General features: G+C 35.8%; 2 protein-coding genes across 7 annotated transcripts in view; one reads left to right on the top strand and one right to left on the bottom strand.

Annotated features, from left to right (window-relative positions):
- The first annotated feature begins 2,205 nt into the window (after positions 1–2,205).
- Positions 2,206–11,509, top strand: cdk5 (cyclin dependent kinase 5). Its single transcript, XM_084913464.1, has 12 exons — positions 2,206–2,422; positions 2,760–2,848; positions 2,967–3,034; positions 3,125–3,185; positions 3,265–3,321; positions 3,441–3,536; positions 5,189–5,263; positions 6,727–6,823; positions 7,526–7,597; positions 7,752–7,810; positions 7,908–7,988; positions 9,286–11,509. Exons 1-12 carry the CDS (start codon positions 2,386–2,388, stop codon positions 9,370–9,372), a joined length of 879 nt encoding a protein of 292 aa, XP_084769590.1. The 5' UTR covers positions 2,206–2,385; the 3' UTR covers positions 9,373–11,509.
- A 1,798-nt stretch (positions 11,510–13,307) lies between these two features.
- Positions 13,308–18,531, bottom strand: part of asic1c (acid-sensing (proton-gated) ion channel 1c) — a 103,896-nt gene continuing 98,672 nt past the window's right edge. For 5 of the 6 annotated variants that reach the window (XM_084913461.1, XM_084913460.1, XM_084913463.1 and 2 more), the window contains exons 10-11: positions 17,500–17,552; positions 13,308–16,392 (exon numbers count right to left, since the gene is read on the bottom strand). In XM_084913461.1, the coding sequence (XP_084769587.1) occupies positions 16,314–16,392; positions 17,500–17,552 (132 nt within the window). In that variant the 3' untranslated portion in view covers positions 13,308–16,313. The remainder of the gene's footprint in view (positions 16,393–17,499; positions 17,553–18,531) is intronic. The other variant, XM_084913459.1, reaches the window with a different exon arrangement.

The following is an 18,531-nucleotide window of genomic DNA, read 5'->3' as shown; positions in this document are numbered from 1 at the left end:
TTTAAAGTGTTTTTTATCTGTTTGTGGATGACAATAAACCTTTATTGTTACAAATTTGAAAGAAACTCAACACAGACCCTTACCAGTGATCAGTACTGACATTATTCTAAAATTAAACTCTGGGGAAGGAATTGCTGTTTTGGCATCATTCTTCTTTGCCTCCACATACATTTGTATATATAGTTTTACTACATCCAGGCCACATGTAAAGAAGAAACTTCACAGCCAGCACATATCCCTTGTGCTCTTAAAAGACTAAAGTTAGGTCCATAGTTTGTTAGACAAAGACACTTTTTGTAGTCTGTCTGTACACTATCACAGTGGATTTTACATCTGACTTAAAGGTTCAAGACATTTAACAAAAATTTCATTAACTATTTACTGTACGAGTTACAGACATTTTTATACATAATGCCTCATTTTCAGAGGCTCAAGACTAGTTGGACAAACTAACAATTTTAAATATAAAGACATTGATACTTGTAAAAACTCTTGGATTGCTTCTGCAGCATTCTTTGGATCATTGTTTGCATCGTGACGCTCACTCCACTCAGTTTACCCTGCTGAACCTGAGCAGAGTATAGCCCTGCACACAGTTCATCCTGCTAATTCTGTCAGCAATCACACTTTGTGGCGCATACCATGCCCATATTATAACATTGGCTCCATGTTATTATATGGGCACGATTATGAGCTTTTTCTTTTACTTAGCATTGTTCTGGTACAAGTTAATCTTGGTTTATGTGACTAAAGAATCTTTTGGCTCTTTAAGATGTTTTGTTGTTACACTCTGTTCTTGAATGTAAACTTATAGCATGTTGTAAACCCATGAATGTGTTTCTTGATTATAAACTTCAACAATAATACAGCAATTTCCTAGAGAGTGTTCTTAACTTGGTAAGATGTTGTGAAGTTGTTTTTCTTAATCATAGAAATAATTTTGTCATCATCCACATTAGTTTTGCACTCACTCAGGCCTTTTGGTGTTGCTGAGCTGGTCATCCCATTCCTTATGTTTAATAATGAACCAGGTTATTGATTTGAAACACATTTTGGCGTCTCTATAAGCTGCAAACAGAGAGATGCCAAACTGTGTTTCATTGTTCTTACATCAGTGACAATAAAGATTTATTCTATTCTATTGGCCTCCCCTAAAATTGATTTATTGTCCTTTTTAACCTTATGATAGCCTTCTTCACTTGCACTAACATCTCTGAGTCTCATATTTTAAATTACAGCGAAAAGCTTTAAAATATAAACTCAAAACGTTTAATCAAGTGTGGATATTATGTCCTGTTCACTTATCATGACAGAACACGGGAACAGGCCTCACCTGGCTATGAAACTGCTTGTCAATCCATTGTCCAATTACTTTTAAGCCTCTGAAAATGGGTGACTATAGAGAATGCCTGTTATTAAACAGTTAATGCAAAATGTGAATAAAACGAATTAATGTAATTCCTAAACAGTGAATGCAAAACATTTGTAAAAACTCCTTTAATTAAAGTGGGAAATATGCAGCTTGATTTTGATTGCTTAATTTAATAATATAGTGTATTATCTTACTTTTTTTCATTGATTGTACTTAATTGTATTTTTGTATTTCCTTCATATATCTGTACCTGAGCTGAAGTGACGCAAAAAATTTCCCGGTTGTGGGATCAATAAAGTCTTATCTTATCTTATCTTAAAACCCACTGCTGTGGTGTATAGAGGAAACACCAAAAAATTGTTCTTTTGTTCAAAAAATTAGGGATTGCAGCTGTATGTGCTGACATATTCTTTTGTAATAATAAACAATAGCAATCAGTATTCCGAACAATGGGCTTGTTTGCTGACCACATCACAAAGGAGATAAAATTAATATCCTTAAAGTTGTGTTTACATCACTACACATATATATTAGGCCATATTGGAAGTCTACTGAAGAAATTAACAGTCTCACAACTTCTTAGAATACATTTGCACTTTAAGATTATGTTAGTCCTCCATCTCTACCATGTTCATATTATCACTTTGTCTGCAGCAACACCTCCGTGAATGAGCCATCTTTAATGAGCTTTAATGGCTATTATGGATTACTTTACTTTTGTACATAAACTTGCCTTTTACACGATTTTCACAAATGATGTTTTTTAAGGACACGAAATTCTGCTTAATAAAATGTTGTTCATTATAGCAGGTTAGTTTCAAGGTTGCTGTAATTCGACTTTCAGCCTGTAGATGACAAACAAGACATGCTCGGCTGCAATCTGAAGAGCAGCAGCAATAGCAGACAGATTTAAGCTAACGCTAGCTACAATAACATTTTCTTTTCACCCCAATTTGGGGTGTTGTCATTCGTTGGTTTTTTAACGTATTCGAGGCTGGCTTCACTGGCCAAACATGCAGAAATATGAAAAGCTTGAAAAAATCGGGGAGGGTAAGTTTCAGACTTTCGTTTTGGTTAATTTCGCAAGGTTGATATTAGTTAGCCTAGCATGCTAATGTAGCATTCATGCAGGTCGAAGGCTAAAGTTAGCTAATCTGTAAGCAATATGTATTCGTTAATGTATGCCCCAGTTAACCACATGGAAAAATTGCGAGTTTTTACTAGCACTAGTATGTGCTAGTAACAGCCAGTCCGAAGAGCTCTGCCTTCCACTTTTACTATATTAACGCTAGCTAACGGTGGGCATGTAGCGAGCTAATATTAGGACCCCTTAGCTGTGCCCATTCATCGGGATATGTGGTTTAAATACATTTTGTCTGCTCCATAGGTACGTATGGGACCGTTTTTAAGGCAAAAAACAGGGAAACCCATGAAATTGTGGCTTTGAAAAGGGTCAGGTTGGACGACGACGACGAGGTTTGTTCTTTATAAAATGATATGAGAGTCACAGTGTTTGTTAGCTAGTAGTTAGCAGGCTAGTACTAAATGGAAGCTGTTTGTTTTGTATTATTAAATTAAAAAAAAAATCTTTTAGGGGGTGCCTAGTTCTGCTCTGAGAGAAATTTGTCTTCTGAAGGAATTGAAACATAAAAACATTGTCAGGTAAGTCTGACAGAAGAGCTGAATGCCTCCAGTTTGCATGTAACCCTGATGTCAACAAACACCAACAGAATATTATTTTGCCTTTTTTAGACTACATGACGTTTTGCACAGTGACAAGAAGTTAACCTTGGTATTTGAATACTGTGATCAGGTGAGTTGGTCACCCCTAAAACGCACTATATCTTAATATGTACCTTCTGAGGCTAATATGTCTCTCTTCTCTGCTGCAGGATTTGAAGAAGTATTTCGACAGCTGCAACGGGGATCTAGATCCTGAAACTGTGAAGGTGAGACATAAACATGAAGAGCATTTAAATTATGTAAACCTGACTGCTTAAAAGCCTGTTTTATGCTTAAAATTTCAAATTAACTCCATATTGTTGATGCTGTTTGTTTTCCTGTACAGTCATTCATGTACCAGCTGTTGAAAGGCCTTGCTTTCTGTCACAGTCGAAATGTTCTTCATAGAGATCTGAAGCCGCAGAATCTCCTCATCAACAGAGTGAGTGTTTAGGTGCATTTGGACTTGATGGTTGATAAACATTCATTGCTGTGTGGACTCCATCAGTATACTATTTCTTTAACCCTCTGGGGTCCAGGGTATAATTGGCCGTTTTTGACTACTTTTGATTTTACCTCTATATTTCACCTTTAAAATATGTTTTTCTTGCCTTGTTTGGTATCATTATTTTCAGCACAACCTCAAATATCTGAAATTTGAGTTATTTTTTCATTTTGGTATACTATATTAGCACAGTTGATCTAAATTCAGACAAAAAAATCAAAATCTGAGTAGAAAAAAGTTATATTTTTTACTGTAAAACCCACAAACATGTTTAACGAATCATTTTCATAACTTGAAATGCAAGTAGAAATTGTACATTTCTAAAAACTGCACAAGTTTTGCAAACAAAGTTATATGATACTATTTACCTAAAAATGCAGCCAAGGCCTCAAGCGTTTTTTATATAACCATTTAAATCTATTTACAGAACAATCAGGTGTGCTGCATCAAATAAGAAGGCACACAAATTATTTATGCCAGTCCAAAAAAATGTAGTTTGTGTTCAGTATAAGACAGAGGAGAACACCACAGGCCTAAACCCTGCAGGTGTGACAGCAGGAGGTGTATCAGTCCAGTTTTCCATGTGGGAACAGCGTTTACACTGGAATCTGCCTTTGACGGCTTTTTTAGAGCAAATATGACATTCAGCAGTCTAACTGACACACAATACAAGACAATAACTACACAACAAACTAACTACAGCCTCCAAACACACTAAACGTCACTAATGTGTCACATATGAAAACTCACTCTCTCTCTGTCTTTCGCTCGCCCGCTTTCCGTCGCTGGTGTCACTCCTAAAAACTTCCCCTTCTCCCTAAACAACCAAAGGTCACATGTTGCCATATCATTTTTTTGATTGGCTGACATGGTAAACTCTAACACCAATAGCGAAGGGGTGTTTTTTATTTTTCTTTTTTCACTTGCAAGCGGAGAGTGTTTGCTAGCGCTGTCTGTAGAAAACGCCGTTTTTACCGTTCTTCCCGCTGTAAACACCACTGTTTTGTTCAGAAAAAAACATCCCGTGTATTTTTTATCATAACTCTGGTTTTACGTGGCCCATCGACACAATTCAAAAACTGGTATATAGTTTGAAGTCCGCACTTTCTACCCAAGTTGAAATGGAGACTTTGACGTGCTGCATCTTGTAGCTGTGTCGTCTTAAATTGGTCATGTGATTTTGACGCGCCGGCGCGTCCAGCGACCCCAGAGGGTTAAAGTGAAAACTAAGTGAGATGGACACTGGTTTTCTTTGTGAAAACAAACACCACTGAGTTTATCAGTGAGATTCTGTGTAATATCTTTTGTTTTGAAGTTCATTCATTTGAGCACTGCAGCTTACTAGTGTCTAGTGCCACTTGTGATACAGAGATTGCATTCACGGGGCGACGATGAAATGATAATATACATAATATAATTCAAAAGCAGTGGGATTTAGAATAAATTAAAAAAAACATAAAGGTGTTAATATTGCCGTATTAACGTCAAAATTTTGTTAGATTGACTCAGGGAGGTGAGAATGTGGATACAGACATGTATCCATTTTTATGCTTTGATAATTATAGTAAGAATTGTTTATCTGTCTGTAGAACGGAGAGCTGAAGCTGGCTGACTTTGGTTTGGCTCGAGCTTTTGGAATTCCTGTGAGGTGTTACTCAGCAGAGGTAGGTTATACATCATTAATGCAGAAGGTAATAACAGCTCACTGCTTTAAACTAAAGACATATGACCAGTGTGAAAAGGCATAATTTTTGGCACCTGCTGTGTCTAAAGAGAGGACAACTTATTTTTAATGTTGTGCAAACTAATGGTGTAAGAATACTTTAAAGCTGGCTTTCCAAGAAGTATTGGTATCCAAAAGGTTAACAATCTTATGATGAAACATACTTTCTCAGTTTTTAAAACAAAACCACTCTTCCTGAGTAAAATGAAAGCTTCCAGCTTTGTTTTAGAAGTGCATTGACCTAATTACCTCAAGATCTAAATAAAAGGGAGCCAGAATATAGCACAGTATTTACATCTAACCAGTAGATTCCCTTCAACTTTCTCAGTGTTTTATTTCGTTTTTAAAATGTGCTTTTTTTGTAGTCTCTCATGTGCACACAGTTAAAGTCCTCAATTTGTTTCTTTTATCTTCTAATTGATTTGTTTAATTAATAATGAAATGGAGTGACGCATGTCTCAGCATGTGGGTGATTGAATTTTTGTTATTGCTAAAGCTTTGAGAGAAATGACGGGCGAGGCTTACCTAAAAATCTGGCAAGCGATTCTCATGGGGATTTTGACCCAGGTTGATGCTGCTGATCTGAAAATGTAATAAACAGAAAATCTAGAGGAGACCTGAGTTTGAAGCATTGAGATTTTAAAATATCATTTACATTTAAGAGGATGTATTGCTCTGTGGCTTCCACAGTTGCTTCTTGTTACGTCGACATACTAAAAAAGTACGAGCATCTTAAACGTTGTATAGGGTTTGTTTTGTTTTTTTAAGTTTTTACTTTATCCACAATATTATTCAGCTAACCCTAATAAAAGCCAGTTTTATCATATTTAGAAGCAAGGACTTAACAACACTGTACTTTTTTCATTTGTCATAGTTGAAAAACTTGAAATCCTTTTCTAGCTGGAAGCTCTACAAGTATAAGTTTTGTAAAAAGAAAAGTTAGTAGTTGTTTTGTAGCAGGTAGTTACGTTTAGTAATTTGCACAACAATTACTAAGGTGAACTTTTGCACTTTTTAAACTGAAGCATAGTCACTTGCAGTCAGCTCACACATTTGCTCTGAAAAGTGGAATTTTTCTATAATTGCATTTGATTTTCTTTTTTTTTGTCCTTTTTTTTTTTTTTTTTTACTCCTGCGGTGCCCTCCAGACGACTCATTTTCATAAGTCCTTGGAAAAATTAGTGTGTGACACAGCAGCAGCTTTTTAAAATGCCAACAAGTTGTGGTGGAAAGCAGAGGGAGATTTAAATGTGCCATTCAGTATTAGTAACAGTGTTGCCAAAGTAATTTCTTTGTGAAACACACCAAATGTAAAACCCACCTCAGAGAGCCGTCATTATGCCCAACATTTATTTTAAGATTAGTCTGGTTGTGATAATATATTTTGTTTTGATTTGTTTTTAGGTGGTGACATTGTGGTATCGGCCTCCGGACGTGCTGTTTGGAGCCAAACTTTACTCTACCTCTATTGACATGTGGTCTGCTGGATGCATATTTGCAGGTCTGTGTGTGTGGTTTGTGGAATCAAATGAGGATACAATTAAACAAGTAATCCAATAATTTGGTGCTGGGTGGTAAGACCACAAATGTATCTCTTTTTAGGATTCTGGTAGTTTCATATTATATTACAGTATTATTAATATTTAAAGTATTACTTTTGAAGGTTCCAGTTCAGGTCACAGTGTGAGCAGGTGACCATAAGCTACAAAGTTAAATACAGCAGCCTGGATTCAACTCCAACCCAAAGGCCTTTGAAGTCTATGCAGAAATGGTGTCATTGTCCTTTGTACATATAAATAAACAGAATGTTTATATTGTACAATAAGAGGCTAATATGGGTGGCTTGTTTTTTCCATTCATAAATAAAAATCAATATTTTAATAAGGTAAAAATAAATAAAATAATTTATAGGAATGTAATAAAGCTCTTACTTTATCAATAAAGTAACAAAATAATTGATGTAATACTATATACAAGTAATAAATGTGCAAACAAAGATTTAAGTTAAAGAGTTACCGCTTGTCCCTGCTGTCTCTCCCTGCTTTCTTGTCTAGTCTTCTTTAAAGTCACTCAACATTTAAGTAAACAGTTATATTGTGTAGTGGTTGAGGCCAGGATCTTTAAAGGATAGTTAGTTGTTTTTTTGTGTTCATGTTTTGAATGGTAACTTAATTTGATGCCATTTATTTTATTTTTTTTCCAGAGCTGGCTAATGCTGGAAGGCCTTTATTCCCCGGGAATGATGTGGATGACCAGTTGAAAAGAATTTTCAGATATCCTTTCCATGCTAATACAGTACCTACTGACGATATACAGTTTGGTATGTGGGTCTCTGGTTTGTTCAGGCAGAACTACTCATATTTAAATTATTTATGAACAGCAAGTCTTAAAAGTAATGTTAAAAGTTTGTCTTTAACTGATCTGTACATTGTTGGGAACACCAACTGAAGAACAGTGGCCAACAATGACAAAACTCCCAGATTACAAGGTAGTTTTTTTGATGTCATTTCTTTTGTAAAACCTCCAGTGCATTGCGCTTTTACTGAATTGTTTTTATTCTTTACAAACTCTTTTTCTTCCTTTAGCCATATCCCATGTATCCTGCCACCACCTCACTGGTGAATGTGGTCCCTAAATTAAGTAGCACAGGACGGGATCTACTTCAGGTACTCTAAAACAAATTTGCGCAATATTTGAGTAGCTACAGTAAAATGATGGAAATCTGTTATTGTAGCTGGGTTCTTCCATCTAAAATCATTGTGGGCCTTCTGCTCAGTCACCTCTGGTTTGCTGAAAAACTTTAGACGACTTTTAGAAAAGTTTTACTTGATAATTTTCAGATTGGTGTTTTGTGTGTGTGTTTTGTGTGTGTGTGTGTGTGTTTTGTGTGTGTGTGTGTTTGTTGTTGTTGTATTTTTTCCACCCCAATTTTGAAAAATGATCGGTCCAATTTTTTTTCACATGTTGAAATATGTTGCAATATTTGGACGTGGATATGTTAACATAAAAATGCAAAATTATATATATAAATATTGCAATTCTTACAATGGTCATCATGAGGATAGCATGATCCCTGTTTGCCTGTTGCAGTCATGGCTGGGTTAGAGGGTAAGGGTCTTGTATCAGACTACCCTAACCACATTGTTCCATGTGGACACAGCAACTTGGCCTTGCAAGGCTCCTCACATGAAATGAGCTATTAATCCCTTCTTTATCACTCCTAATTATGCTGCTATATTAATTTCTATGAACAAAATCTTTTGCAATTATAGTTTATGCATTTTTTATTGCCTCTTAGTACATTTTAGACTAAATCTGACTCCTTCATGGCAATGTGCATGCCTGCAAAGTGGGTTGTGAAAATGCAAAAATAAGCCTATATTTAACAAAATTATTTTCTCAGTTATAAATAGAGCACCCTCTGGAAACCCCAGAATTTTTTTGTATTTAGATTATACTGTCTAGTGACATTTTTGTGGTGTAACTTGTCACATTCGCTCGATGACAACATGAAATTTGCATAAAATTGGTTTTTTCATGTTTATTTTCCATTACTGTGAAAAACATCTACATAACATTAAAAAATTGTCACTCGATGTCTTTTGCAATAATATATTTTTTAGTATATGCTCAAATATGATACCTTTTATTTTAAGTTTGACTAGCAAATATTCAATAATTTGTTTTTATAGTAAAGGAGGCCAGTGAAAATTTTAAACTATTTGATAGTTTTTAGATATGTTAAAAATGGCCTTGGATTCCAAAGTGTTGGGGGAAAAATGCAGGAAGTGGGTAGGCAGAACATTTAAAAAGAATAAATAAATAAAAAATGAAAAAAAAAGAAGCAAAAAATGTTTAAAAAATGTGATGATTTGAGATGGATTAACCCAGCTAAAAGTTTTGCTGTAGGAAATCTGATACTGCTATTCACTAATTTAAAATCTATCCTTTGATCTCACCCAGAACCTGTTGAAATGTAATCCTGTCCAGAGGATCTCTGCAGAAGAGGCCTTACAGCATCCTTACTTTGCTGATTTCTGCCCACCATAAATGCTTAACTGCCTCTCGATAAACGTCAGCTGCCAGAATCAACCATCCCCGCTCTCTTTTGGGACTTCAGGAAAAATTCAAAACAAGGCAAATCCCTCACTGGATTTTCAAACACTCCCCCTGCTATTCATTCTGTTGTGCCTCTGTGAGGAACAAAGTCCTAGTGTCGCTGCAAGGATTTATTAGCTTCTTTTAAGTTGAAAGCCTGTTTTTAATTTGGCACATACACACTTTCCAGTTAATTGGCACAAATGTGGGACGACGTTGGACCGCATAAACCTTACACCTGTGAAAGCGGTATATCATAATTAAAAATGGCCCTTAGAATCTGTGGTAATCTCATTTGGTGAATTCACTTTGAATAACTAAAATTTTAGTGCAGTACAGTAGCCCCTAAAAAGCCTTTGTAAATATATTGTTTCTATTATGTTTTTGTTTTCAAAGCAGATTTGAAGTCTTATCATTTGTAGAGGTTTTGATGCCAGTTCCAATATTTATATCTGAAAGTTTACAATATGTGATGGTATATTGACCACCTGAATCTGGTTATTAAAACATATGGCTGAGACATGTGTGGACAGACTAATTTAATGGTGGCGTTCTAAATGATCTCATATGTGGCATGTCTGTACAGCTGTTTACCTATTAGCCATCATATATACATTTACTGATTTAATATTTTTAACACATTCCAGAGGCCACTAATGCTACAGAGCTTCCGTTTACGATTAGACTGCATTAATAGATTTGTGGGCTTTAGAGTCATGCTATTCATTTGAAAATGATTAAGGCATAAGTCAATGTTTTTGTAACACAAGCTTTCAAAAAGCTTCCGTGGGGGCTTCCTGAATATTAATATGTCATTTGGTAATAATCAAAGGGAAATGGGAATTCCCCCCAGTTAAAAGCTAAATTTAATTACCTTAATCACTCTTTTTACTCATTAGGTAATGCTAGCTGTTAATCAGACTTAACTGTAAGTGTATCTGTTGAATAAATGACCCTTTTTTCCTACAGCTAGTACCAAATTAAAAACTGACTGGCAACAATGTAGAAAACAGTGAGACAATTAGAGACCGTTTTGATTACTTGGGCTGTACGCACTTTTGTGTTTTCTGATATTTTAGATAACAACGCTAAAACTCATTTTCCAATTACCTATTACAAGATTTTTGGATAGCACGAGAGGCTAACTGATCATTTCTGTTTCTCAGGCTTTTATTTTCTCATTTTGTATTTATCTTTTGTGCACTTTGTGATAGTTTTATTTCCGATTGTTTAGTTGTCGTTACCTTAAAATACGTTGAACACTGACAGCCAGGATTATACCAATTAACAGTGAATGGGCTAATATATATGTGTTAATGACTAGTGGACCATTGTTGAACATTTTTATTTGTTTTTTACATTTCTATCACCATGACACTAACGCTTTTCTCAAATGCTTTTCTAACAGTTGTTAAAAATGGGAAAACAAACCCAGATAATCTGCTGATAATCTGTACTTTTGCATAATAACTGTTTTTGCACCATTAGCTGTTTCCATTTCAGTTACTTAATAACATGGTTAACAGCTCGCAGTATTATTTTGCTTATGATTGTTACAGAGCTTCTAGTCATCCCATAGAAATCATCCATAATGAGCTGTGTTTGAAGTAGCTGTCTTAATAGGAAAGGGGTTCATTTTCTTTTCGCTGATGTAAAACAAAAAAATTGATGCATGTATTTATTAATGATGGAATATCCACTTTTTAATTATTTTTTTTTTTAATGTAGCACACTTTCATTTAGTACAAAAACTCTTTGAATGATCTGAGTATGCTCCAGTCTATTGTGTTTTGCAGGCTCTTTTTAGGATTTTCAAATGTTTGAAGGTTGTGTGTGCGTGTGGATTAAGTTATAATGAAAAACACAAAACATGTTTTCACTCATCCACTTGTATTGGCAGAACATTTGCAGAACATTTGACTTTAAACGGCTTAAAATTGAATTGAACGATGAGTGGATTTTGCACTTTGTCTAGTCTCTGCTTTTGCTAGTAGACTGTGGGGCAAATGTTTTATGTATATTTCAGCTGATAAGACTCAGTATTCAGTAAAGTCAACATAAATACAAGTTTGCTTTGATTTAAAATGAATTTCGTGCTTGATTATTCAGTAATTTGGGGGGGGGAGCATGTCATTTTGTGCACAGTTATTGACAGAGTGATCCTATAGCAGTGCACATCTTGGATGAGAAGACGTTACAATCATCTATAATGAAAATCACTGGACAGTAGAACTAAATACATGTTATTCAGTGATGTATACTTCTCATGTTCTTCTGCTGCCACGCTTCTAATATATAGTCCAATAAATTTTGGAGGCAAATATGAAAGAACTCCAGCCTATATCAAAACCACACATTAATAATGCAATACTGCATTATACAATAAAATAATATTTTGCATAATCAGTGGCACTTAAGGTAAATTTGGTTATAATGCTGATTTTCGTAAAGGTTGAAATACATTTTGCAGTTTGTTTTCTACATTTTCTTGTAGATTCCATGTGTTGAAACAGGTTTCTTTATGTCTCACCTTGTACATCACTGAGGTTTAAAAAGAGTGCAATTCCACCATCCAGACACACGAATAATTATTTTTACTCTCCAAATAATTATGATTGATTTCACACACAATGGACAGGAGTGTGGGTATAATAATTATACAGTAAGGTCCATAATTTCTTGGACAAACATATAATTTTTGTTGTTTTGCCTCTTCACACCGTCACAGCGGCATCTAAATCAATCAATAAAGGCTCTCGGCTTTAATTCAAGTTGTTTTTTAAAGTTTTCCGTGAACTGTTTACGAATTACAGCTATTTTTATACACAGTCCCCATTTTTAGAGGGTGAAAATTAATTGGACAGTTGACTGACGAGCTGTTTCTTTGCCAGGTGAGGCCTGTTCACCTGTTATTTAAAGACAAAGGAAGCAAACATGATATCAGTAGTTAATTTAAAGTTTTGTATCGCAGGTTACTGTAATTGTAAATCTGAAGCTCAAGTGAGGGACATCATCATTAGGCTGAAAAACAAACCTTTCATAGAGACCAAATCAACAGTTAGCTATGTTCTTAAAACGAATGAATGGATTGGCCAAGAACTGGCTATGTTTTACAACAAGGGTACAAACCATTGGTTACACTCAAGAACCAGAAGGTTAGATTAGACTTTGCCAGAAAACCACTAGAGCCTGCACAGTTCCAGAAAACAACCTTTAGTCACTTAAATCCAAGGTTAACTTGAACGTCAGATCTGATCTCAACCCAAGGGAGCATCCTTTTCAGTTATGAAATACAAAGAGAATGCAGAGAGATGCACAAACTGAAGATGGCTACGGTAAATAAATGGCACAGACTAGACTTCAGGCAGTCACCAAATCCAAATGAGTTTCGTCTAAGTGCTAAAAACAATCATTAAAATGATGATAGTTTGTGCAATTACTGATATCCTATGAAAAAACTAGGGTCTAAAAATGGCTGTAATTTCTCAACAGCTAATGTAAAACTTTTGTTGCAGAGAAAGTCTGCACTTCAATCACATATTATAACAGTTAATGGGAAAACTTTCTCTAAAACCCCTTGAATTAAAACTGGAAACTTCTATTGTGTGATTTAAAATGCACTGTGATAGAGTACAGAGGCAAAACAACTACTATCATATTACCACTAGTGGTAAAAAAAAAACAAACCTCCTTTGCAGTATTTATTCTCCTTTGTTACCTGTTTAGAATATTTTGTTGTGCTTTAGCTTCACTGTAGACTTTATCAGGTTTATTTTAGCTGGATGTTACCTTTTTTTGCTGGCACATAACATCCTCTGTAAGTACTGTTTAAAAAGCAAACAAACATCCAATACAGTTTTATTTAAAACTGACTACGTTACACATCGTTAAGTGTGTTAACTATTTAATGTACAGCTTAGAGTTAAAATCACATATCTACAATAAAATGCACATATAGCATATAGAGCCAGATGAAACAACTTCTTGTTCTCCAGGTGTGTGTGTATGTGTGTGTGTCTATGTGTGTGTTGGCACAGGAAAATCTTTGTTACCTGTAAGAACCTGTCTTAAAGGCACATTTTAGTTTGATTTCAAGCCACACAGTTTAATCAAGCCACAAAAACGATTCTTCTGTGTATTGCACAGTCCCAAGCCTGGTTAGAGGAGGATTCTTACATCATAATGATCCAGGACATTGTAGTGCAGGATGTGGAGAACGCTATTTTGATTCATCTGACTCCAAAGAAAATACACTTTGAACAGTACAAAGTGAATAGCATAGCTAATATTACATTAATAGATCAGAGATAATAGGAATACACATGCAAGGAAGAAAATGGGTGATGTGCTGTAAATTATTAGGGTAAAATCAATCAAATTCAGGTATTTGGTGGAATAAATATATAGTGGACTTTTCTTTCTACTTGGCCGTTACTATGCTGTAAATATCCATGAAAGATTAGTTAATGAGAATAAATAGTTAAGGAATATTTTCTGCCAGCTCAGATACACTCTACTGCTTCTTTGACTGGTAGTAAGGCAGGGGGTGGGGCGAGAGAGAGGTAAAGCCTTCATATCTCCACAGTTTGCGGTAATGTTGGGTCACTTGTAACCCAGCAGCATCACACACACACTCAAAATCATCATGGCAATACAGCATCAGAGGAGGATCATTGTGTAACATGAATTGGCATCTGCGTCTCTTATTGAGTTCATGATGGTTTATTTGTCATATCATACATCATTGTTGCAGGCGGCAGCTGCTCAGTTTACATCCATCGTAACTGTTTCATACATCACAAACTGATAATTTGGATCCTCAATCAATCTTCTTCTGGTCAGTTTGCTAACAGTGCTGTCTGATTCAGTGCATTTATTGCTCGTAACACAATACCACTGACTAACCCTTTTTTTCTTAGTGTCTGCTTCCTGAAAGGCAAAAGTTCCATTTGGATTAAGTCCTTCCACAAGGTGCTCTCTGGCTCCACTTAAATTACCAGTCTTGTTCCTGATAACGCCGGAGCTGTGAGCACACCACGTAACAGTGTGTAGTTAAATCTAGAGCCACAAAAGGTAGTTACAATGATAGACGCCCAGTCATTGGCTTTCCAGTGATGGCTGATTTCCAAGGGTTTGTGCTTCACATCAACAGTCATCTAATACACAGACAACAGAGTAATAAAGCTACAGAGTTATGAACACCACTTACTTGACTGGCGTTATACATGAAAGTTTCACGAAAAAAAGGTTCCCAGTATTTATAGTACCTACAAATCATAACCGAAATATTTAAATAACACGCTCTGTGTTATTTAAACGAGAAAGGAAGTAGACTGACACGAAGGTTCGAAGAAAAGTTGTGTACATGAGGAGTAAGATGAGTAAATATAGAGTTTATTATACTTGATCATTTATACATCACAAACTGTTATTTGTGACTTATTACATATTCTGTAATCATAATAATAATAATAATAATAATAATAATCGTAATCGTAATAATAATAGGTTACAATGGTAAAATTTTACAATGCATTTCTAATATAAATCAACTGAATGGGGCTGAGGTGCAGTGAGTTGTAGATGTATTGAGGCAAAGTCTCTTGTACCTAATAAAGTCTGCCATCCATGTTGTACTCAAAGACACTTGATGGTCCACCTAGATAGAAAGTCCAAATTCCTTGTGGTGTAAGAACGGATGAAGAAAGATTTTTTTGTATTTTAAATTTATATATCTATATTTATATGTATATATGACGTGTTTCACATGAGCAATGTAGAATTTCTTCATGGCATTTGATTGTGGGTATTTACAAATTTCTGTCAAGTTTAGGAATGTCACCAGCAAGCCTTTTAAACTCTACTTACAGCATTTTCAATAGAGAATAGATTACTATCACAGGGGATTGTGCTGATGAATCTTTAAGACATTGTGATGAAAACAACTGAACTATTAGGAAAGGCAAAAGAAATTCAGATTGTTTCTGTTGGAGCGAATTCAATTGAAAACAGGGCCAGCTTTTATGGGACAATTTCTGCAGCAACTATATAAAAAAATGGAAATATGACTGAAAATGAAATATAACAGTACAATCAACTGCCTTTTTTTGCCTTCTGACTTTTTTTTTTACCCTCACTGTCTTAAAAAAAAGCCTAAAGTCAACAAAACCATGTAATTCAGGAGTCTCAAAACAGCATATATACAAATCATCAAGTTCCTCTCGTGTTTCAAAGGTGGGTAAGCACACATGTCTAATTAAAGACAATTTAAAGCCCCATAGTAGCAAAAGGCAACATTCAACACTAGTCTAGTGTTTTAATTCATGTCAACAATCAGCTCATTAAAAGTGGAGCAGATGTCTAAAAAGGCTCTTCCGTTAAAACGTGACTGCTATAAGGTCACTCAATACAGCACTGGTTAGATGCTGGAGGCATAACACTGATAAACGCTGCTACACATACAAATCCACATGCGTTTGTTGTTGCTTTTTTTTAACTAGACTGATTGATGTACATCAATACTAGCACAGCAGTACCACGTGACTCATCGCAACACAGTTCAGATTCCTCTTTTTGAACACGTTTATCCTCACGTATTGTATACTCGATAACATAAACAAATCTACTGAATGAAACATGAGTAAATTAACATGGATGCCTTGACATGGCAGTTAAACCTGAGTTGTGTTTTGGAAGTGGTCTCTTTTGTTTCTGATGATAGTATTCTATTTCTATTCAGGCATTGATAAACTGTACTACGCATTTTGTGAGCATACACTCAAGAGCCTTTCTCTGTTAAAATGATTTCACAGTTTGCTGTCAAGTACCCAGATGTTCCACCCCATCCCCAACCCCTGCTTTATGTTGTCAACAAGCAAACTCCTCAAAGTTGCCTATAGTCGGGTGACGAGGTAACATGTTCGGCGTGAATCCGAGACTGTCCGAGTGACTCCGGAGGGTGTCACAGGTGCTCTGCAAGAAACAGAGAGGAGGGGAGGAGGGGAGACGAGTTCAACCGGGTTAAGGGAGGAGCGATGCAGGAAGCGATGATGATGCAGATGATGGAGGAAATAAATGAGCCGCAGGTAAAAAGAGAGCAGCCAATACAATCGTAGAGGGATGCAGAGGGGAGAAAAAACAAACAATGCAACAAGGAGAAATTGATCAAAAACAGGAAAAAATGGGGGAATGATTGTGAATGAAAGGATAATGAATGACAGAAACATATGTGCACAATGGTGAGGCAAAGAGTACAACAGATTCAGGGGTTTTGACATCAGCCACATTGCATATGTTTCATATGTAATGAGAAGATAAATTGAGGGGGTAAGATGATGGGGTAAGATGAATGAAAGGAGGGAGAAGAGAAAGAAAACAGCATATTTTTAGTCCTGGTTTTACACTAGCATGTGTAATTCTGATACTTATGCAAGTAGTAACATCCACATATGTCTGCATTTTTCGTCATGTACAAAGGCCCTTATTCAGCAGATAACTGCAGATATGTGGATAACAAACACCGGTAGTCCCATCGACAAAGAACCTTCTATCTTTGTGCAAACTCACTGCATGCAGGCCTGCGATAACATCACAAAGTAATGCATCTAGTGATGTTATCTGGCTCGGACCTTCCAATGCATTGCCTCTAAATAGACCTTAGTGCTGCAGGGAAACAAATAGATCTCATGTTGTTCAGAGTTTTGTGAAATTCAATAAATATGTGATATGCTTTCACAGGAGTACACTTTATCCTACGAGGAGAAAAAAAGCATCATTATTCGGTGGAAGGAACAAGTTTTGCAGAGAATAAGATCTTTATGCACTTGGAGAATCCAACCAACTTCAGCCTTCTGTCGGCCCAGCACCCTTCTGTCAAAGCAGACAACAACTAACCTGTTCTTACACGGCGGCAGATATTAAAAGTGCTCGCTACAGCTGGATAATCACCCCTCTCTTTTGTTGACTGCCAACCAAATCATTTGTAACCATGGAGAAAATGATGAATGTGATGATCTCAAGTATGTATGAAAGAGAGGGACAGCATGGGAGGGAGCATCTATTATCAATGGGATGTGCTACCTGGGGGCATGATTAGGCGTGACACCAGGGCTGGTTGGGTTCTCTGGAAACTCCTGGAATAGACATGATGAAAAGAAAGATGGGTGAGGGTGACTGAAATGAAAATAAAATACAATGTAAATGCTATCAGTTAAACTCCCAAGGGAACACGGTGATATCATTAAAGCACTGAAGGAAGATGATCGTTCAAAATGAAATATGAGGGGGTTTCTTAATGAGCAGGGAAGGCTAAAGTCAGTGTCACCCAGAAGGGTGTCTCTTGAACAATTAAAACGCTTCATTAACAGATTGTCTGAGTGGAGATGTGACAGTGAACTAGTTGAAAAAATATAATTAAATGTGAGAAAAAAGAAGTACAGAGGATGGTTTATTGTAACGAGGTGAACATATGACATGAATGGAGCAGAGTGCAGAAGAGAAAACACTAAAAGCTTGAGTGCAGCCCACTAAATGAAAGCTTTCTTTCCTGCTGTTTTAGTATTTTTCTTAATAAAAAAAAAGACTAAAAGAATCTCCTGATTGATATTTTTGTTTAAAATCTATAATCTAATCTAATCTTTTCCTCTACAGAAGCTAACAAACTCAATACTGACCCAAGCATGCAAGAGCACAGCCCTCATGCAGAAACAAAACCACAACTTTCAAACAGATTTGAAGACAGAATTGGCCACAACTTATTTTGCATGCTGTCTTTTTACCTCTAATAATGTATGACAGAGAGCACAGCTTTCATTTCCAGCATGAAGCCAAGGAATGCAAATTGGCAGATTGAATAAACTCAGGGACAAAAGACAATTTCTGCACTTAACAAAAATCTGCTTAAATGCTTTTCATTATGACAGCACCAGAAAAGAAGAGATGTTGCAGGTAGGTATTTATCTGATTTCATTAGCTAAAATACATAAACGACAGGTCCCTACCGTAACTAGGTAGTGTTTTTAGATGTTTTTATATAATCGTTTTTAAGGGGCTGTTTTAAAAATTCCATTATCTAGGAAACCTGTTGAGCTAGCTCCTTCAAATTCTTTTAGT

Source organism: Perissodus microlepis, chromosome 18 (assembly GCF_051167445.1).
Source record: "Perissodus microlepis isolate ML-2025 ecotype Zambia chromosome 18, ASM5116744v1, whole genome shotgun sequence".
NCBI lineage: Eukaryota > Metazoa > Chordata > Actinopteri > Cichliformes > Cichlidae > Perissodus > Perissodus microlepis.
The sequence above is the reverse complement of the archived record's forward strand: the minus strand, read 5'-3'. Positions and strand labels throughout refer to the sequence as shown.

What these genes read in the sequence shown, in the direction of transcription:
- cdk5 (XM_084913464.1), top strand. Translation starts at nt 2,386, where the DNA reads ATGCAGAAATATGAAAAGCTTGAAAAAATCGGGGAGG. An exon ending in AGAATCTCCTCATCAACAGA is followed by an intron (nt 3,537 to 5,188) that starts GTGAGTGTTTAG and finishes ATCTGTCTGTAG; the next exon opens with AACGGAGAGCTGAAGCTGGC. An exon ending in GTTGAAAAGAATTTTCAGAT is followed by an intron (nt 7,598 to 7,751) that starts ATCCTTTCCATG and finishes TGATCTGTACAT; the next exon opens with TGTTGGGAACACCAACTGAA.